This window comes from Oncorhynchus gorbuscha, linkage group LG18 (assembly GCF_021184085.1).
Source record: "Oncorhynchus gorbuscha isolate QuinsamMale2020 ecotype Even-year linkage group LG18, OgorEven_v1.0, whole genome shotgun sequence".
In the NCBI taxonomy this organism is placed as follows: Eukaryota; Metazoa; Chordata; class Actinopteri; order Salmoniformes; family Salmonidae; genus Oncorhynchus; species Oncorhynchus gorbuscha.
In genome coordinates, this window is record NC_060190.1 from 60,720,221 (window position 1) to 60,743,456 (window position 23,236).

The following is a 23,236-nucleotide window of genomic DNA, read 5'->3' on the forward strand; positions in this document are numbered from 1 at the left end:
GTAACTACCACATAAATGATTTAACAACACTTAATATGAAATGGGACTATGGTGCACAATTTCAATTAAACGTATTCCAAGCCATTTCTCCACATATACGACTCTGAGAAGCCCCTTAATCCGGGCTTTCGAGTGGCGGACTAAGGCACTGCATCTCAGTGCTCAAACGTCACTACTCACCCTGGTTCGATCCAGGGCTTTATCACATCCGGCCGTGATCGGGCGGAGCACAATTGGCCCTGCATCATCCGGGTTAGGAAGGGTTTGGCCTGGGTAGGCCATCATTGTAAAATAAGTATTTGTTCTTAACTGACTTGCCTAGTTAAATAAAGGTTAAATAAAATAACAAAAATAAAAATCTGAACAAGCTTTCAGTACTGAAGTTTGTGATTGCGTTATATACATTTAACTTTTAGATCTACAGAAAGTATTAAATGATCGCCATCATCTCATGGACATTTTATGAAGATACATTCTAAGATCAACTCCACTGCATGTATTGTGAATATGGTTGGTTCTGTGCATTTCAGCACTGTTCACCAGGCAGAAACTGTCACCTTTTGTCCAAGGTGTTTCCTTTCATCATATTAAACCTTTACCAAAACTTGAAAATAACTAAAAAGGTTGGAACAGTTCTAATGAAAAATACCCTATAGAGTTCACCGAAAGAGACAAGTGCACAACAATGTGCTGTGCTTGGTGTTTCTCTTTTCCTCTGTTAATGAATGCAGAGGTGACCTGTTTGTCTGAGGAAGAGAGCAGAGGGGAAGCCTGATTTCCACTCATATTATCTCCACCACACAGCCCCAGCCAGCGAGTCTTCAGTGCCTTCACATCCAGGGGTCCCTCAGGAAGCAGCCGTCCATGAAGGTCAAAGGTCAGCACAGAGAAAAAAGACACTCATCATTTCATTTGTCACGAGCCAAATGAGTGCATTGGTATGGAAAAGAGTTTATTATTAGGGGTTCACAGCAAAGCTGTGAAACCTAATGTTATTCTTAGGATTGTTTTTTTACTTGAGATGGTCAAATAACTCAAGCATAGATTGGTAACTTTTTTCTAATTTGGAACACAGACTCTAGAAGCCTTGAGTGCAAAAAGAATGGCACCGATTAGTAAATAAGTGCCGCTGTTATAAACAGTCTCACTTAAACCCTCATATCCGCTTCCCTGTGGGATCTAGACTTTAAACTTTGTATGTCGCTGTCTTTCTTCAAGCTGAATACATTTGCCTCAAGCACCAAAAAGGTCTATCAGGATAGATTTTCCTCAATCTTCAAATTTTTGAAAACCTTTGAAAAAACATATTCTCATGAACAATAAGTCAAAATAAAAACTCGGTATGTAGGCCCATGGTACATCTCTTAACTTAGTTTGAGAAAAGCTAAGGGGTTGTTTAAGAGATGGCTGAGTTATTAATGAATCAGGAAATCAGATTTCCATTTAAATTCATTATATATCCACTCCACAATGGACTATCAGTTTGAAACCTTTTATCGTCATCAAATACATTACCATGATGAACCATGTTAAGTTTGGCATTGATATCCTAAAAAATAAGGAAACTATGAACAATTCAGTTTTTGGACTATGTCATGCTAATGCTTAAAATAATCATAAAAAATGTTTTCTCGCGGACTAAAATTCAGATGTTGTATTTGAACTCATCACAAAAGTCCCTAAAGATGAGAAAATAACATTGATGCATTCAAAGATGGCCACACTATACCAGTAGATGCATATTAGCACATACACTAATATACTAAAATATGCAAAAAATACTTTAAAAATATTATTCTCATGAATCGAAAAGACCAAATGACACCACATTTGGAATGTAGGCCAATGGTACATCTATCTTCGTTTGAGAAAAGCTAATGTACTATTCAAATGATGGCTGAGTTATTGACAAATCATAAATCAGATTTTATGCGTCCATTTAAATCAATCATCTCCACAGTGGCCTATCAACGTGAAACTTGAAATCGCTATCATGGATGTCCCTTACATGAACCACACTAAATTTGGTATTGATACCTCAAAAAACAAGGAAACTATTAAGAACTAATTCTTTGCAAATGTAACACTAATGCTCAAAATCATCTGTAATAATTTTCTCCTCATGAACCATACCTCAGATTCACTTCAGATTTTTTTTAAATAGACTCATGATTGCACATAAAGGAAGATAGTTCTTACCATCGTCTCACATCAGATACGGCTGTCTGCACTGATCTGTCTAATAACTCGAAAACACTGATGGGATAGCTAAAAAGAAGTCCGGCTACAATATACAAGCTGACATCATCCACTGGGTTAAAAGGGTCAATACATGACACATTTTGATATTTTAAAGAATACAGACAATTTCCAATTAATATTTTGAGTTGATATGCACCATATCCTGTGGATATGCACCATATCTTGGCGAATTCCGAATACAGATGTTTCTTTTAGATATATATGATATTGGGATTACTCTGAATATCACACATGGACATTTCTTATGCCTGGATATGACCTCATTCAATATCCTGAAATATGCAACATCCTACTTTCTCTCCTTATGTTGACAAATACTGACTGTATACATTGCATATTTGTGTTTTCTCAGCACATTCAAGATGTGAAGCTATATTGATTCCAGATATCCTTCTCTTGGCTGAGGTCCATCTCCGGATCTTGATGGGCTTTTCGATTTGCCGAAAATAAGGATGATTTCTGATGCATTTCTGACTTTTCAGCACATGCTCAATAATTTGACAAATATGAAATCTATATTTTTATTTCGTGCACAAATCATTTTTGGATTCCCCCCGTAAGTCATACATGATATTGACTCATTAGATATCCTGAGATAGGCCTATGTGGACTTCTTATCTTATTTTCTCTATATGCTGAGAAATACTGACAGTAGGCCTACATAGTATATTTTCAGCATATACAATGCATATGCTCTTGAGTGAGGTTCATATCAGGATCTTGATGTGAATTTTGATATGCTAAATAAGGAACATTTCTGATGCTTATATGAGTTGAGGACATGCTCAATAATTTGACAAATATTAAATCCATATCATTCTTTCAGACGCTAGCTATAATTTTTGTATTTCCATCTGGATAAAGTAATTTTGAAACCATAAGCACTGTAACTGGTTGCCTAGCAACAATAATCATGTATTTTCAGCTGTGGAGTTCCAACTGTAATTTTTTTTATTTGGGCACCACAAATTAGTGTGTAGCATTAAACCGTGTTTAGTCGAACTGACAACTGGAGAAACAAGGAAGTGAGAAGCTGTTCAGAAAATACCTCAAAGAAGTTAACGCTAAAGTGAGTAGCTAATTTGAGATGTTTTATTCATTTTAGTAACTAGAATCAAGAATGCTAGCTAATCTGGCCAGTAGCCATTACGATAAAAGCTAACCTGTAGCATAGCTAGTAAACAAATATCGAAATAGCCTCAAGGGAACAGCTAACGTTAACATGTTAAAATGTTTAGGAGTATTTTGTATTAACTTTACTGGTTAATATAAGCTAACTAGGCTATCTAGCTTGTTCCAGTTAGTTTTCTCATGGTGAATGAAGCAGTTAGAGTAGCTACCTTGTGGTATTGTTATGTGAAATTACAATCTTTTTTTGCAATATTGACACAATTTTAATTAATGATTTATGCATTGACAGTTTGGAGGGGATCACAGACCATAACTACCATCACGTTGGGTCAGGACTGCAAGGGACCGCCGCTGACGATCCAATCTGCACTCATCGCATCTATTTTCCATAACAAAGTTTAATCAGGGGGATTGAGGGTGTGCAACTTTTATTTTCTGTTAAATAAATAAAATCCATGTTTAGCAAAGATTGGCCTATGTTTGCATCTCTATAATAATAATAATAATAATATATGCCATTTAGCAGACGCTTTTATCCAAAGCGACTTACAGTCATGTGTGCATACATTCTACGTATTCTACGTCTATAAAAACGTGTTGTGATAGGAGCTCACAACAGAAATAGCTTTGGAAATAACGACTTTGATTAAATATGACTATTTTTCCCTTTCCGTGCCTTGTATAGCCTACAACTGAATATGGTGCAAATGCATGCTCAGATATGTCACCTTCATGTGAAGAAGCACAATGATTTTCGGCACTTGAACAGGTAAAATAAAATGTAGTCAGATTTAGCCCATTTTCGATCAGACATGAGGATGAATAGTACATATCATGTAAGAATATCTATTGAAATGTACATACATAAATACATACATAAATTATCAGGTAATGCCTACAGATATGATACATTTCTGGAAATATGTTGATTCTTTAATCCCTACGTATAGGCTTAGATATGTCAACATGTTGACACATACCCTTTCCGGAGTTAGAATATTCTACAAATATGTAAGCGGGTTCACACGCATCAGGTGAGTGTCTTGAACATATCTCACCCCGGATATATCCATGGACTCATAGTAGCAGGGAGATTTCTGAGGTCCGGATTGGATGCAAGTAGAAACTGTCCCATTGCAGAGAATATCTTAGCTCCATATATGAAATTAAGGACATGCGTATCTGGAGTATGTCTACTCCTTATATCTAATAAAATGTTTGATATCTAGAAATATATACATAAAGATATCCCCTTTTATTGACCTTTTCCCCCCAGTGCCCTTTCATCCTCAAAAGAGTTAGAGAACTCATCCTCAAAATCTTACCAGAAACTATACACCTCGAGCTAATATTTACATTTTTTCATGAGGAAGTCTTCACTACCTAATTCTACATCTAGCTAAGGTGTTTTGTGGTAGTAGAATCAGTATTTCTGAATGTCACGATTGTTAAAAGGAGTGGACCAAGATGCAGTGTGGTATGTTTCCATCCTTTATTTTGGAATAGAAAACTTTCAAGTATAAAATGAACAAACGAAACATAAAGCTAATATAATGCTCACAGGCATAGGCAAGATCTCACAAAGCACAATGGGAAATGGCTACCTAAATATGATCCCCAATCAGAGACAACGATAAACAGCTGCCTCTGATTGGGAACCATACTTGGCCAAAATAGAAATATAATTCACCTAGATAACCCACCCTTAATCACACCCTGACCTACCCAACATAGAGAATAAAAGCTCTCTATGGTCAGGGTGTGACAGTACCCTCCCCCAAAAGGTGCGGACTCCGGCCACAAAATCTGACTCAATAGGGGAGGGTCCGGGTGGGCATCAACCGTCGGGGGCGGCTCCGGTGCGGGGCGAAGTACCCACTCCGCTCGTGGAAATGTCATCGGAGGAACCGGACCGTGGCTCGTTGCCGGAAGAACTGGAACCTTGAATCATCGCCGGATGCTCCGGACTGTGGATCGTCGACGGGGACTCCGGGCCATGGCTTGTCGCCAGGGACTCGGTTCGGCGCCGGGGAATCCGGACCGCAGACCTTCGCTAGAGGCTCCGGACCGCAGACCGTCGTAGGAGGTTCCGGACTGTGGACCATCTCAGGAGGTTCCGGACTGTGGACCGTCGAAGGCGATTCCGGACTGTGGACCGTCGTTGGAGGTTCCGGACTGTGAAACTTCGCCGGAAGCTCTGGACTGGGAACTGTCTCCGGAAGCTCTGGACTGGGAACTGTCGCCGGAAGCTCTGAACTGGGAACTGTCGCCGGAAGCTCTGGACTGTGGAGGTGCATTGGAGGCCTGATGCGTGGGATCGGTACAGGTGGCACCGGGCTGATGACATGTACCTCAGGGCGAGTGCGGGGAGGAGGCACAGGATGCACTGGGCTGTGAAGGCACACTGGCGACACAGTGCGTAGGGCCGGCGCAGGATATCCTGGACCGAGAAGGGGTACTGGAAACCAGGAGCGCTGAGCCGCCACAACCCGTCCTGGATGCTCACTTTTGCACGGCAAGTGAGAGGAGCTGGCACAGAATGCACTGAGCTGTGGATGCACACTGGAGACACATTGCGTATCTCCGCAAAACATGGTGCCTGACTGGTCCCACGTTCCTCACGGCGACTGTCTTGTTCCAGACACCAAAACATCCACTCTACCTCATCACTCCCCTCAACTATCTCACAATACTCCTTGCTCAGTCTATCCCAATATTCCTCTTCGCTCTTAGACTCGCCCCTCGGCTTCGCCGACCAACCCGTGTGCCTCCCACAAAAAATTTTTTGGGGCTGCCTCTCGGGCTTCCGTCATGGTCGTGAACTTCGGCGTTGCCGTTGATCCTCCTGCTCCTGCCTCCTGCGTCTGCTCCTGCGTCTCTCCTGCCATTATCTCCTCCCAAGTCCAGGATGTCTACTCCTCCTGGCCACACTGCTTGGTTCGTTTGTGGTGAGATCTTGGACCAAGATTCAGAGTGGTATGTTTCCATCCTTTATTTTGGAATAGAAAACTTTAAAGAACAAAAGAACAAAACGAACAAATTAAACGTGAAGCTAATATAATGCTCACAGGCAACTATACATAGACAAAATCCCACAAAGCACAATGGGAAAATGGCTACCTAAATATGATCCCCAATCAGAGACAACGATAAACAGCTGCCTCTGATTGGGAACCATACTAGGCCAACATAGAAATATAACTCACCTAGATAAGCCACCCTTAAATCACACCACGACCTAACCAACATAGAGAATAAAAGCTCTCTATGGTTAGGGCGTGACACTAAAATTTGAAATGTACATAAACATTTCCTAGCCAACAGTAAGTGTCTGCTGGCTGAACTAATCTCAACTCAATCCATATGAAACAAAAGGCAGGGATGCTAACAACGCCAGTTCACACAATCAATGCTGAATAATCCCTGCAGCTAGCTAGCTAGTGTAGTGAACTTTTAGCTAATGATCTGCCGTGATTAGTGTGCCGAGTTCTACAGCACAGTTTACTGCTCTCTGCGACGTTATTGCGTTGGCCAAATGTTACAAAGTAGTGAGGCACAGTGGCAGCTGCCAGAGTCAGATACATGATCATTTCTGAGAACAGTCTCATAAATTTGTTGCCTTATAACTTCCTCAACAAGCAGGCAAACTAGCTACCATATGTGACCCGATTCAGGAAACTAGGCATATGTCGCAAGTCACGACTTCGCAGGAGAGCCGTTTGAATGTAAAAAATATTTTTGGATCAAAATGCGGTTTTGGGCAGAAATGCCTTCTCAAACTTGTAAACATTCATGTGCTTTAATAACAAATGTGTATGCCATCTGTAAATACAATAAAATAGTTAAATTACGAGCCTTGTTGGTTAAGCCACAAAAAAAAGGAAGCAACCTTCCCACTAGCTATGATTGGCTTAGATAATGAGTGGGCTGGACATGCTGAGAGATGAGTTTGGATTGGTCTGGCATATAGAAGGCTTCTGGCTATTTGAGCTCATCAGTCTGTGTTGGTAATACTGTCGAACGCTGTTTAAAAATAAATGTATTGTGTAGTGGAGCTGCATAGTTGTTGCTCTCCACTTCCTGGAGGATCAAGTTTTGAAATCAGTGGAATTAGAGTATGATAGCTAAAGAGATGGAGAAAACACCTGTCTCTAGATTACATCTTCAAACTAAGGGCAACTGTGGCATGGCATTCCTGACAGTGAGACACGCCCATCATGCATGATGATGTATACAGGTAAGATAGTCTAGCGTTTTCAGCTATTACACATTTCTAACTTTGACAGAAAGTGGTTTCATTTCAAGCTAAATTGTACTGTTAGCTAGCTAACATTAGCTGGCTGGCTCCCTAGCAGAAGTTATTATTCGTATCCCAGAGCAGTTTGCTTTTCTAGTTAGAGCCTAATGTTAGCTAGCTAACATTGAACCTGGTTGGTCAGGTGACTTGTTGTTTAACTAGCTAACGTTAGCTGGTTGGCTTGTTAGCTAACGTTACATGACGTGTGTACAACACCCGTAAAAGTCTGCAAAAAAGTGTAATGAAATTGCTGTCAGCAGAGCTGGTTAGGCTGTTTTCATGTTATCCCTAGGTAAACAAATAATCGGCCAGAACATCAAGCGTGCACTCCGAGAGCGAAACTAGATGTGTGGGGCTAAAGCTGAACTTCTCTAGGGTAGGGGGCAGCATTCGCAATTTTGGATGAAAAGCATGCCCAAACTAAATGGCCTGCTACTCGGGCCCAGAAGATATGATATGCATATAGCTGATAGATCTGGATACAAAACACTCTGAAGTTTCCAAAACTGTTAAAATAGTATCTGTGAGTATAACAGAACTGATTTGGCAGGCGAAAACCTGAGATAATTCCATTCAGGAAGTCGTTTTTTTTGTTGGTTTTGTAGTTTTCTATTCAATGCCATTACAGTATCCATTGACTTAGGACTCAAATTGCAGTTCCTATTCCTTCCACTAGATGGCAACAATCTTTCGAAATTGTTTCAGGCTTGTATTCTGATAAATGCGGGAGTAAGACCAGTCTGAATGAGAGGACCCTTGTTGTGTCACAAAGCTTTTTCATGTGCGCAACCGAGAGAGAGCCTTTCTTGTTTACTTTTTAAATTGACAATGTTATTGTCCGGTTGAAATATTATAGATCATTTAGGCTAAAAACAACCTGAGGATTGAATATAAACATCGTTTGACATGTTTATATGAACTTTACGGATACAATTTTGATTTTTTGTCTGCCTGTTTTGAATGCGTTTTAGCCTGTGGATTACTGAAGAAAACGCGCAAACAAAACGGAGGTTTATGGATATAAAGAGACTATCGAACAAAAGGAACATTTATTGAGTAAATTAATGTCTTCTGAGTGCAACCATATGACGATCATCAAAGGTAAGGGATTAATTTTATCTCTATTTCTGAGTTGTGTAACTCTTCTGCTTGGCTGGTTACTGTTTGTAATGATTTGTCTGCTGGGCTATGTTCTCAAATAATCGTATGGTATGCTTTCGCCGTAAAGCATATTGAAAATCCGACACCGTGGTTGGATTCACAAGAAGTTCATCTTTAAACCTATGTAAAATATGTTTCGTTTTTTGAATTTTTATAATTGGGGCGGCAGCGTAGCCTAGTGGTTAGAGCGTTGGACTAGTAACCGGAAGGTTGCGAGTTCAAACCTCCGAGCTGACAAGGTACAAATCTGTCGTTCTGCCCCTGAACAGGCAGCTAACCCACTGTTCCCAGGCCGTCATTGAAAATAAGAATATGTTCTTAACTGACTTGCCTGGTTAAATAAAGGTAAAATTAAAAAATTAAAAAATGAGTATTTCTGTATTTGAATTTGGCACTCTGCAATCTCACTGGATGTTGGCCAGGTGGGACACTAGTGTCCCACATACCCTAGAGAGGTTAAAACTTCTTGGGGATAGCCCCCTTTTTTTCAATTTTTGACTAAAATGACATACTGAATCTAACTGCCTGTAGCTCAGCCCTTGAAGCAAGGATATGGATATTTGTGGTACCATTTGAAAGGAAACACGTTGAAGTTTGTGGAAATGTGAATTGAATATGTGAGAATATAACACAATAGATCTGGTAGAAGAAAATACAAAAAAATTATTATAATAATTACACCACCATCTTTGAAATTCAAGAGAAAGGTCCCAGTTCTAGCCATCACTCTGGTTGTGATTCAGATGGTGTCCACAAGATGGCAGCAGTGTATGTGCAAAGTTTCAGGCGGATAACTTGAAGTATGAGCAAACTACATGACATTTAGTGTGAAGTCACCCAGGTACATTTGGACAAATCGTGAAGGAGACATTTGCATTCATATTTGCAAGAATATCGTCAAATCTGTATACTTGGACTTTGATTTAGCTTTTCCAGTATTAGTAGCCATATTATAAGTTCAACATTTGCAAAACAACCAGTTTTCATAACTTTATTACTCTGTGTATATTTTTATAATTTTTGTCCAAAAGGAAAAGGCATGCTGTCGCACAAGGTTAGTAGCTAAATTTTACGACAAATACAGGGTTTCCAGATACTCCCGTTAAGCCCAGCTCATTGGCTATCTAACTAGCTTTGTTTGATCCCGATTGGCGCTTATTTCACAAAGTTTGAGTTGTTCAAGTGAAGACCGCCCGCGTCATTGGCGTGCTATGACCAAATTTGGTGTCCTATAGGATATACTACATACCTAATGATATAGTGAAGTCTGGTTACGTTTTAGGATATCTGAGGAATATGTACGAACTTAATTTGACTGGTTGAAACCATATTTAGGGTTAGATTTTCACAGATTCTCTTCTTTGCAAATTAAACGAGTGGAAATATAAAATCAATCGTGCATGCTATATGGACGTTTTAATGATATGAAAAATGATTTTATCTAACAAAACGACGCATCAAGTTATCTCTGGGACCCTTTGGATGATAAATCAGAACAAGATTTCAAAATGGAAGTAGACATTTCACCTTCAGAGGTGAATTTTTTTATTTGTTTATTTATGAAACCTATCGCGGTGAAAATAGTGTTTTGTTGTTAGGAGCTCTCCTCAAACAATAGCATGGCATTTTTTCACAGTAATAGATACTGTAAATTGGACAGTGCAGTCATATTAACAAGAATATAAGCTTTCAGCCGATATAAGAAGCTTATATGTACTGACATTTGTTGTTTCTCTAAAATCTGCGTTTGTAACACAAGGCACTGCATGATTTACAACTGTCTAAAAGGGTGTGAACGACCCTGAATAGGTATACACAAAGAGGAGCTCTTCTCTAGATACCAAAATATTCAAAGGCCCTTTTCTCAAAAGTAAGTTTACAAGTTGATCAACTTTCATAGCAGAATTACTTTCACATTGTTCCTCAACTGCAGTGTATGATATACCCTTTTGTAGCTCTGTAAAAAACACAATTTCAAATTTTGCTACATAAGACCGAATCCAGGTGGAGTCACATATGACCATTCAAACAAGCTTGCACTTTGCTGCTAGCTGGAGCATGGTTTGCCATAGTCGCTCTGGATAAGAGCGTCTGCTAAATGACTTAAATGTAAATGTAAATATCAGGTGCATCTATAGCTACCGAGAGCGGAGAGATTTTCAGAATTAGGAATTAGTGTTAGGCGGATGAGCAAAATCAACATTTTTTTAGATGTGTTCCATGTCCTACAAGACAGATTGGTTGAGGGATGAGTGTTGCGATCTGATGTAAGACAATGAGTTCCTACATGATAGAGTGCTTGCTTTGTTATGCAACTGGTGTTGTGTCCTTTCCGTCATCCTGTGAACCCCATTCATTGCTGCTCACAGTTATATTTACTTTTTGTATTCCAATTACTTGTCTATCAAATCAGTTGACTGTGTGCAAAATGCAATAACCGTGTGTAAAAATATAAATAAATACAACTACATTTTTTCACTATAAATGCCAATTTTTTTATTCCTGTCATGACAGTACCAATATCCTGGAATGTAATACTGTGCATTGGGGACTTTCACTGCTCTGTCTTCCACACAAGTGAATGAGTAAAATGGTGTAGGATTATGTGTATTATGCAGCACAGGCATTTGTGTGATATATTGTATGCAGTGCACAGAACAGACTTTTAAAAAAGGATTCCGCAGCTTACTTGGCACCTGATTTACACACCAGGTGCAAGGTCTGCACTTGTTTTTCCATGATGAAAGTAATAATAGAAGGTATAGTAAGGTGAAAGAAAGAGTGTAAATGAAGAGACATTTGTTTTAATCAATCAATCACTCAACTGTATTTGTTAAAAGAAAAATCTAAAACACATTGGTCACAGCTTTGAAGTTTGCGTATTATTGAGCTCCTTCTTGTTGTAATGACTCTTTCTTTTTCAGCAATCAAATATTTCTACATCAATTAGCTTAATTAGATGTAAGCAAGATGTTCCTTTACATTATGTCTGCCAGTCGCACTTCACTTCTTCTTTATAGCCATGAGAAAAACTACTCTCATACTGCTAACAATATGGCTACATGAAGCAAACCTTTATCTCTATAAAAACAAAATATTCTGGAAAAATAAATATGATTTTTATTTTAAAGCCACTGGCTTCCATGCTCAATAAATGTAATCAATAAATTAATCAGACCAGCTCCAAATGAATACATAGCTAAGTGAGCCAGCACAATGTCTATAAGTGGATCCAATGATTACTCAACAGATTAAACACAAAGTTGCAGAATAAAAGTATTAATGGCTTTATTGATCTTTACAAGTCTAAAGCAGGTGACAATAGATTTCAACACAACTGGACAGGTAACAATGATGGTCATTTGCAGGCAATAATGCATGAATAATACTTTCAAAAAATCTTGCTCTTTTTCTTGTACAGTTAACATAAATGTATGTGAAAGAAAACAACAAAAACATTAGCCACATCTGGCCAGCAGAACCAGCTCCTCAAAATGTAATGTAATATAACATAAAAGGATATCGAGAACAAGTAGATACATCATCATCACCCATGTACTCATTATATTTGTTATAATAGATAGCCTACAGCAGGCAGAATTAACACATGAATACCACTCAAGTGAAGATTTTAACACAAAAAATAAAAATAATTTCAAATTGTTTTGATGGATGATTCCATTTAAGACTAAATTGAGAGTAGGCCTAGTACATGAAGCCAAAAGTAATGTAATTTCATAAACCAGACTGGTTTTTCAATTCAACAAAAGTAAGAGGAACTATTTAAAGTATTTTCACGAAGACTTGTGTGACAATGTACAACAGATTCCATACATGTCCAGCATGCATGATTGATTGATTATAGATTCATATTACAAATCTTATTATCTTAATTTGAAAAGGTGAATTAAATGGTACGTTTGCATCAAGAACTGGTAAGAAATCATTAATATTGTTGAAACAAATAAGTTTATCAATAAAATCAGTAAAATAACTTTGGTAGCTGATACAAAGAATAAACTCACATAAAATACTCAGGCGAGGAAGGGTTGTCACTGGTAGACCCAGTTTCATGGTAACCATTCGAACCAGTCAATTTCTCGCATTTGAGTTTATATGCGTCCCTCTCGCGTGCCAGTCGGTTGAGCTCGTGCTTCAGCTGCTCCACCTGTGTGACAAGGCTGGTCTTCTCGTGCTCAAGAACGTGTTTCTGCTGAACGCGTTTGTAGCGGCACGATTGTGCGTAACCACGGTTTTTCAGGGTTCGGCGCTTCTGCTTCAGACGCATCATGTCGTCCTTGGTCAGACCCCTCAAGTGCCGATTGAGCTCCCTCACTGACATGGAGACCAGCTGGTCGTCCGAGAAGGCGCTCTCCACGTTGAGTCGTCTGTCGTGGCGATTCTGCTGATGGAGGTGGTGCGCACTAAGCTGGGAGTCGGGTGAGTGCGGAGCCGAGCTGTCGAGGTCCTGCTTGTGGTGATATTGATTTTGGCAGTGCATATCTTGCATATCAGGGTGACCCGAGAGACCGTCGGGTTGACGGATAAGTCCAGGGTACTGCTGGACATGGCCGTTGAGGTTATGTGCCGCCCCGTACCCTTCGAATTCTGCTTGGAGAGCATGTTGATGACCGTTTGGAGTGGGTTGGTGCCCGTGGACTGTGGTACCGATAAGGGCCTCCACTGCGTCCTCAGGTGTCAGGCCAAAAGTGTGGGGATACATTTGCTGAGAATAACCTCCACTGCTGGGCGTCCAGTAAAGATCATCAGGGTTCCTTTGCTCACCCGGATTGAAACTCGGTGACGATGGCACCGAACTGCAAGGGGTGCTGACCGGTGTAGAGGAGACTGAGTCCGGTCTCTGGAGCTCGCTGCACGGCCCAATGAACGAGTGATCAATCCCCTGCATTGTCTCCTTCTTCACTTCGAACTTCATCAAGTCGAACTCACTGACATAACCCAAAGGTGTTTTCGGCAGACCCAGATTTGTATGCGATTCGGCGGTCATTCTTTCCAGGATCTATTTGTCTTGGCCACTTCCAAGGGGCACAAAACTCTATTCTTTCATGCAGTCTTTTGCAACAATTGCACTATTGATGAGACGCTTCATACAATTAGTAAGTCCGTCAAATTAAATCTACAGTGAAAACACGCGTGCGTAAAAATGGAAAGAAAACCGTCCTCTTAATCGGATAGAAGAAAGGTGCTCTGAGTCCACGGCGGGGCCAAAAGCTCTGCATATGTGTAGCTGTACTGGTTTATGCTTGCGAGCGCACTTTCTTCATAAAGAACCGTTGCATGATGTCACACGGTATAGACTACACCTCCCTGCTCTTCTCCAATAAAAAGACGACGAGAAGGGTAATTTGCATAATAGCTGATGTGTGCGTTTTGACAATCCAACAAAGGTTGAATGTAGAATGATGCCCAACATTTCTTTTACATAGACCTGCAAAGACATATTGTAGACTAGACATTTTACAGGCTACTGTCTACTTTATTTAATTGGTGCATATGTTTCTCTTTCTCTCACACACTACCTCACCACTTGATATATTAAAATAGTGTATTGTGAAAGACCACAAGGGAACTGATGCTGGAATGCAAAGCATCTGAGGACTAAATATGTAGTCTGTAGGCTATATGTCCATGGATATATTATAGTCAATATGGCTAGTTATTAAAAATGTAGACGCACTAAATTACCATCTGACTTTCCATATAAATAACATACAACTATCACAGTTTTAAAGTCACAATTGTATTTGGACAGTGGTCTTTATATTTAAGTGGAAGTCCATCATGCAAAAACATAATTCAAGAATTCTAATAGAGCTGTTGTGCGTTTGCAATAATCCACCACCGCCCATAATAAACAAATAGCCTATACTGTCTCTAGTCCATGACTAGCCCACTGAAAATAAATCTTTATATTCCACTTGTATGTGCTATTATTTGATTTCTGGTTATATTATATGGATAAGCATAAAGGGTGGACCATAGAGTTAGAAATAGGTTAATTATAAATAATTGTATTTCTATGGGGTTTCTCCTGAGAGTTCTGGTAGCCAAATTGTATATTTATAGATCTATGCTGACCCCTTGTGGTGATATGAGGAAAACGTCATTATTGATCCTCAGGGTATACTGAGCAGTGAATGAAAGCTAGTGTTGTGTCATTGTCTGATATTTACCCTGTCATTTTTTCCTTAATTATATTTTTTATATTGGCTTTTTATAATGTCAGAATGTACAGAGCATGCACAGTAAGTACGTATGATGATGGTGGCTTGTGGTTCTCAATACCCCCCTCCACCCAGTCTGGCCCCTTGGTTATAGGGTCTGGCCTAGCTTTCTCTCCCTCTTAATTTTTTTTGTCCATGGCAGAACAGATTCTGATGAGAATACCTCATCAGAAACCAAGTGTCTTCCTGATTGATGTGAGTGTTGCAGTTATTCTAAACACCATCAGGATTTCTCTCCCTCTCTCTCTGGGTTTATGCACAACATCTATCCCACATAGTCAGAGGCTGCTGCTGGGTACTGGTTATTTGGAAAACATACTGGCTTCTAATGAAATTAGTAGTTTTTTTTAGACCAGTGTCAGTAAAGGAACATGGAGAAAATGGAAAGCAGCAGAAACATAAAAGATGACCAGACTGCACAAGGCTGAAATTATGATTGCTGTAGAACAACTGAGGTATGGAAGAGAGAGAAAGAGAAGCTTGATTTTCTTTACAGTTATGCTACCTGTAGAAACATACTGTGTTGAAATCCAAAAAGTTCATTTCAGATAATTCACATATTTTCTTCAGCCGACCTTCCCATAAAAATCTAACAATAATAGAGACAATATACAGTGGGGCAAAAAAGTATTTAGTCAGTCACCAATTGTGCAAGTTCTCCCACTTAAAAAGATGAGAGAGGCCTGTAATTTTCATCATAGGTACACTTTTTTGTACACTAAATACTTTTTTGCCCCACTGTATCATGCAGAAATGTCATAACTGAAATTGATTAAATACATTCTTAATGTGCCCTTGCCTACTTATAATAGTTATAGCTGATTAATTGTACATTGTATCTCACTGCAACAATGAGGCTGCATGATGGCAAACTGATCAAGGACCGACTGTACCATCTGCGCACTTACCCCAACTACGTTTTGGCCCAAGAGCTTACAGACTGGCTGAACAGCCACAAGGAAGCCCTCGATCAGGCAACGGTGGTCTGCCTCTTGCAACACCTTATGGACATGACATTGTGCACCATGGTACTGTAGGGCACCACAGTAACATAATAATATAATAATATATGCCATTTAGCAGACGCTTTTATCCAAAGCGACTTACAGTCATGTGTGCATACATTCTACGTATGGGTGGTCCCGGGGATCGAACCCACTACCCTGGCGTTACAAGCGCCATGCTCTACCAACTGAGCTTTAGCTTTCCCAAGAGCCTATAGCCCTGACACAGGACCAAGTGTATATTCAACTCCTATTATACACTTCCTCCTACATCAGGGATACCAAGAGCCAAGGAGCTTTGCCAATATACTAACATTGATACAGGAGATCCAAAATGCTGAACTATAAAGTAGGGCAATGTGAAAACATTTTCAGGAAATGTTTCCTCTCTGATCTCTTTAGTTTGTGACAAGTACCCTATGTTCAAGGATGCAAAATTGCTGTACCGTTTCCGTAAGGATGATGGCATATTTTTGAACACTGTCAAGGTAATCATCCAAGGACAATGATTGTATAAGTAGTAAGAACTACGTTGTTTACCCTGGGGGTCTCTGCCTGGTAGGAACTGGTGCCCTTGAAGAAGTCAAGCCTAGCTTGGGAAGAAGGGTTGCCACATCATCTGAATTACAGAATGTTCTCAGTATATGCTGGTTTTGGTGATTATGGACTGAAACATTCAACTCTACCAATTGTGTACACAAGTTTGTGTGTAACTGTTCCATTCATTCTATCTATCGAGTGCAAAATGGATGTGACATGTTTTGTGTGTGTGTTGTGTTTTGCAGTGTAATAACTGGCAGACTCCATTCTGCATCTAAGGGAGGCGCAGGGTGTTGCATACCAGCACTTCTTCCCTGGCTGCCAGTTGATCGACTAGTTGCTATAGAATGGAAAGACAGAGAGCAGGGGCCAGGGTTTGGAGCTCTGCCGTGCCTTGCTGGAGCATGGCATCATTCATCCCGTTGTGAGATGTTACCTTTTGACCTTTGGCCCATTACACTGCATCTCAGTACTAGAGGTGTCACTACAGATACCCTGGTTCGAATCCAGGCTGTATCACAACCAGCTGTGATTGAGTCCCATAGGGCGGCGCACAATTGGCCCAGTGTCATCCGGGTTTGGCCTGTGTAGGCCGTCATTGTAAAATAAGAATTTGTTTTTAACTGACTTGCCTACTTAAATAAATGTTAAATAAATTAAATTAAAATTGGAGGTAATACGGGTTCTTCAGCCTCACAGTTGTTAGCCTACTTAAATTACTTCTATCATAACATTTACATTTACATTTAAGTCATTTAGCAGACGCTCTTATCCAGAGCGACTTACAAATTGGTGCATTCACCTTATGACATCCAGTGGGACAGTCACTTAACAATAGTGCATCTAAAACTTAGGGGGGGTGGGGTGAGAGGGATTACTTAACCTATCCTAGGTATTCCTTAAAGAGGTGGGGTTTCAGGTGTCTCCGGAAGGTGGTGATTGACTCCGCTGTCCTGGCGTCGTGAGGGAGTTTGTTCCACCATTGGGGGGCCAGGGAAGCGAACAGTTTTGACTGGGCTGAGCGGGAGCTGTACTTCCTCAGTGGTAGGGAGGCGAGCAGGCCAGAGGTGGATGAACGCAGTGCCCTTGTTTGGGTGTAGGGCCTGATCAGAGCCTGGAGGTACTGAGGTGCCGTTCCCCTCACAGCTCCGTAGGCAAGCACCATGGTCTTGTAGCGGATGCGAGCTTCAACTGGAAGCCAGTGGAGAGAACGGAGGAGCGGGGTGACGTGAGAGAACTTGGGAAGGTTGAACACCAGACGGGCTGCGGCGTTCTGGATGAGTTGAAGGGGTTTAATGGCACAGGCAGGGAGCCCAGCCAACAGCGAGTTGCAGTAATCCAGACGGGAGATGACAAGTGCCTGGATTAGGACCTGCGCCGCTTCCTGTGTGAGGCAGGGTCGTACTCTGCGGATGTTGTAGAGCATGAACCTACAGGAACGGGCCACCGCCTTGATGTTAGTTGAGAACGACAGGGTGTTGTCCAGGATCACGCCAAGGTTCTTGGCGCTCTGGGAGGAGGACACAATGGAGTTGTCGACCGTGATGGCGAGATCATGGAGCGGGCAGTCCTTCCCCGGGAGGAAGAGCAGCTCCGTCTTGCCGAGGTTCAGCTTGAGGTGGTGATCCGTCATCCACACTGATATGTCTGCCAGACATGCAGAGATGTGATTCGCCACCTGGTCATCAGAAGGGGGAAAGGAGAAGATTAATTGTGTGTCGTCTGCATAGCAATGATAAGAGAGACCATGTGAGGTTATGACAGAGCCAAGTGACTTGGTGTATAGCGAGAATAGGAGAGGGCCAAGAACAGAGCCCTGGGGGACACCAGTGGTGAGAGCGCGTGGTGAGGAGACAGATTCTCGCCACGCCACCTGGTAGGAGCGACCTGTCAGGTAGGACGCAATCCAAGCGTGGGCCGCGCCGGAGATGCCCAACTCGGAGAGGGTGGAGAGGAGGATCTGATGGTTCACAGTATCGAAGGCAGCCGATAGATCTAGAAGGATGAGAGCAGAGGAGAGAGAGTTAGCTTTAGCAGTGCGGAGCGCCTCCGTGATACAGAGGAGAGCAGTCTCAGTTGAATGACTAGTCTTGAAACCTGACTGATTTGGATCAAGAAGGTCATTCAGAGAGAGATAGCGGGAGAGCTGGCCAAGGACGGCACGTTCAAGAGTTTTGGAGAGAAAAGAAAGAAGGGATACTGGTCTGTAATTGTTGACATCGGAGGGATCGAGTGTAGGTTTTTTCAGAAGGGGTGCAACTCTCGCTCTCTTGAAGACGGAAGGGACTTAGCCAACGGTCAGGGATGAGTTGATGAGCGAGGTGAGGTAAGGGAGAAGGTCTCCGGAAATGGTCTGGAGAAGAGAGGAGGGGATAGGGTCAAGCGGGCAGGTTGTTGGGCGGCCGGCCGTCACAAGACGCGAGATTTCATCTGGAGAGAGAGGGGAGAAAGAGGTCAGAGCACAGGGTAGGGCAGTGTGAGCAGAACCAGCGGTGTCGTTTGACTTAGCAAACGAGGATCGGATGTCGTCGACCTTCTTTTCAAAATGGTTGACGAAGTCATCTGCAGAGAGGGAGGAGGGGGGAGGGGGCGGAGGATTCAGGAGGGAGGAGAAGGTGGCAAAGAGCTTCCTAGGGTTAGAGGCAGATGCTTGGAATTTAGCGTGGTAGAAAGTGGCTTTAGCAGCAGAGACAGAGGAGGAAAATGTAGAGAGGAGGGAGTGAAAGGATGCCAGGTCCGCAGGGAGGCGAGTTTTCCTCCATTTCCGCTCGGCTGCCCGGAGCCCTGTTCTGTGAGCTCGCAATGAGTCATCGAGCCACGGAGCGGGAGGGGAGGACCGAGCCGGCCTGGAGGATAGGGGACATAGAGAGTCAAGGGATGCAGAGAGGGAGGAGAGGAGGGTTGAGGAGGCAGAATCAGGAGATAGGTGGGAGAAGGTTTGAGCGGAGGGAAGAGATGATAGGATGGAAGAGGAGAGAGTAGCGGGGGAGAGAGAGCGAAGGTTGGGACGGCGCGATACCATCCGAGTAGGGGCAGTGTGGGAGGTGTTGGATGAGAGCGAGAGGGAAAAGGATACAAGGCAGTGGTCGGAGACTTGGAGGGGAGTTGCAGTGAGGTTAGTGGAAGAACAGCATCTAGTAAAGATGAGGTCGAGCGTATTGCCTGCCTTGTGAGTAGGGGGGGAAGGTGAGAGGGTGAGGTCAAAAGAGGAGAGGAGTGGAAAGAAGGAGGCAGAGAGGAAAGAGTCAAAGGTAGACGTGGGGAGGTTAAAGTCGCCCAGAACTGTGAGAGGTGAGCCGTCCTCAGGAAAGGAGCTTATCAAGGCATCAAGCTCATTGATGAACTCTCCGAGGGAACCTGGAGGGCGATAAATGATAAGGATGTTAAGCTTGAAAGGGCTGGTAACTGTGACAGCATGAAATTCAAAGGAGGCGATAGACAGATGGGTAAGGGAGAAAGAGAGAATGACCACTTGGGAGAGATAAGGATCCCGATGCCACCACCCCGCTGACCAGAAGCTCTCGGGGTGTGCGAGAACACGTGGGCGGACGAAGAGAGAGCAGTAGGAGTAGCAGTGTTGTCTGTGGTGATCCATGTTTCCGTCAGTGCCAAGAAGTCGAGGGACTGGAGGGAGGCATAGGCTGAGATGAACTCTGCCTTGTTGACCGCAGATTGGCAGTTCCAGAGGCTACCGGAGACCTGGAACTCCACGTGGGTCGTGCGCGCTGGGACCACCAGAGTAGGGTGGCCGCGGCCACGCGGTGTGGAGCGTTTGTATGGTCTGTGCAGAGAGGAGAGAACAGGGATAAACAGACACATAGTTGACAGGCTACAGAAGAGGCTACGCTAATGCAAAGGAGATTGGAATGACAAGTGGACTACACGTCTCGAATGTTCAGAAAGTTAAGCTACGTAGCAAGAATCTTATTGACTAAAATGATTAAAATGATACAGTACTGCTGAAGTAGGCCAGCTGGCAGTGGGTGCGTTGTTGACACTACACTAATCAAGTCGTTCCGTTGAGTGTAATAGTTTCTGCAGTGTTGCTATTCGGGGGCTAGCAGGCTAGCTAGCAGTGTTGTTTACGTTACGTTGCGTTAAAAGAACGACAATAGATGGCTAGCGAACCTAGAAAATCGCTCTAGACTACACAATTATCTTTGATACAAAGACGGCTATGTAGCTAGCTAAGTAGCTAGCTACGATCAAACAAATCAAACCGTTGTACTGTAATGAAATGAAGTGAAAAAGTGATACAACCTGTGAATGCGACCGGGTAGTTGAGTTCTATACAGAAGACGTTGGCTAGCGTTGGCTAGCTGTTGGCTAGCTAGCAGAGTCACCTACGTTAAGGACGACAAATAGCTGGCTAGCTAACCTCGGTAAATTAAGATAATCACTCTAAGACTACACACTCTAAACCTAAACAACACAATTATCTTGGATACGATGATACGATGATACGAAGACAGCAAAGACAGCTATGTAGGTAGCTAACACTAAACTAATCAAGTCGTTCAGTTGAGTGAAATAGTAATAGTTTCTCAGTGCAGCTAATCAGTGGACGTTAGCTAGCTGGCTAGTGAAGACTACGTTAGGACGGCGAAATACGATAATTACGCAATTATCTTTGATACAAAGACGGCTATGTAGCTAGCTGAGAAGAAATTGCTAAGATAAGACAAATCAAACCGTTGTGATATAATGAAATATAATGAAAAAGTTATACTACCCGTTGGAGCGACGTGCAGATGCGACCACTCGCTCCAACAATTACTATGATTGTTACGATCGTTTAAATATGGATTGGACCAAGGTGCAGCGTAGTAGGCGTACATTTTGAATTTATTAAATGAACACCAAAAAAACAAGAAAGATAACCGACATGTAAGGTTTTGTAGTGCTAACACAGCAACTATACAAAAACAAGATCCCACAATCTAAGGTGAGAAAAAGGGCTGCCTAAGTATGATCCCCAATCAGTGACAACGATAAACAGCTGCTTCTGATTGGGAACCATACTAGGCCAACAAAGAAATAGAAACATAGATTTGCCCACCCAAGTCACACCCTGACCAAACCAAATAGAGAATAAACAAGGCTCTCTAAGGTCAGGGCGTGACAATTATGTTTTTTGTGGTCCTCTCATATACTGTATATAGTACCAGTCAAAACTTCTTAATTTTTTCTATTTTCTACATTGTAGAATAACTATGAAATAATGCATGTGAAATCATGTAGTAACCAAAAAAAGTGGTTAAAAACAAAATCGAAATATATTTTCTATTTTAGATTCTTCAAATTAGCCACCCTTTGCCTTGATGACAGCTTTGCACACGCTTGACATTCTCTCAACCAGCTTCACCTGGAATTCTTTTCCAACAGTCTTGAAGAGTTTCCACATGTGCTGAGCACTTGTTGGCTGCTTTTCCTTCACTCTGCGGCCCCACTCATCCCAAACCATCTCAATTGGGTTGAGGTCAGGGGATTGTGGAGGCCAGGTCATCTGATGCAGACTCCATTACTCTCCTTCTTGGTCAAATAGCCCTTATACAGCCTGGAGGTGTGTTGGGTCATTGTCATGTTGAAAAACAAATAATAGTCCCACTAACCGCAAACAGATGGGATGGCGTATCGCTGCAGAATGTTTTGGTAGCCATGCTAGTTAAGTGTGCCTTGAATTGTAAGTAGATCACCTACAGTGTCACCAGCAAAGCACCCCCACACCATCACACCTCCTCCTCCATGCGTCACGATGGGAACCACACATGCGGAGATCTTCCATTGTTGTGACAAGGTAGGGTTGATATACAGAAGATAGCCCCATTTGGTAAAACACCAAGTCCATATTATGGCAAAAACAGCAAAAATAAGCAAAGAGAAACGACAGTCCATCATCACTTAAAGACATGAAGGTCAATCCGGAAAATGTTAAGAATTTTGAATGTTTCTTCAAGTGTAGTCGCAAAAACCATCAAGCACTATGATGAAACTGGTTCTCATGAGGACTGTGTTGGTCAATGTCTTCAACAAATGATCAGTTCTATATTGCTTTCATACATACATTGGTAATGGAAAGGAAACACAGACTCTTTGTTTAAGTATTAAAATACTCCTTTTAGTAATTTTTTTATTTCACCTTTATTTAACCAGGTAGGCTAGTCGAGAACAAGTTCTCATTTACAACTGCGACCTGGCCAAGATAAAGCATAACAGTGTGAACATACAACACAGAGTTACACATGGAGTAAACAATAAACAAGTCAATTACACAGTAGAAAAAAAAAGAAAACAAAAGAGTCTATATACATTGTGTGCAAAAGGCACGAGGAGGTAGGCGAATAATTACAATTTAGCAGATTAACACTGGAGTGATAAATGATCATATGGTCATGTGCAGGTAGAGATACTGGTGTGCAAAAGAGCAGAAAAGTAAATAAATAAAAACAGTATGGGGATGAGGTAGGTAAATCGGGTGGGCTATCTACCGATGGACTATGTACAGCTGCAGCGATCGGTTAGCTGCTCAGATAGCAGATGTTTAAAGTTGGTGAGGGAGATAAAAGTCTCCAACTTCAACGATTTTTGCAATTCGT

At 41.8% G+C, this 23,236-nt stretch overlaps 1 protein-coding gene and 1 long non-coding RNA gene across 2 annotated transcripts; one reads left to right on the forward strand and one right to left on the reverse strand.

Moving 5' to 3' along the window:
* Positions 1 to 770: 770 nt before the first annotated feature.
* LOC124002533 lies at positions 771 to 3,848 on the forward strand. The gene is made up of 3 exons (XR_006833052.1): positions 771 to 877; positions 2,615 to 3,331; positions 3,683 to 3,848. It is a non-coding gene; the product is annotated as an uncharacterized LOC124002533 (long non-coding RNA).
* An 8,266-nt stretch (positions 3,849 to 12,114) lies between these two features.
* mafbb (v-maf avian musculoaponeurotic fibrosarcoma oncogene homolog Bb) lies at positions 12,115 to 14,124 on the reverse strand. The gene has a single exon (XM_046311177.1). It carries the CDS (start codon positions 13,857 to 13,859, stop codon positions 12,873 to 12,875), a length of 987 nt encoding a protein of 328 aa, XP_046167133.1. The 5' UTR covers positions 13,860 to 14,124; the 3' UTR covers positions 12,115 to 12,872.
* Positions 14,125 to 23,236: the final 9,112 nt, after the last annotated feature.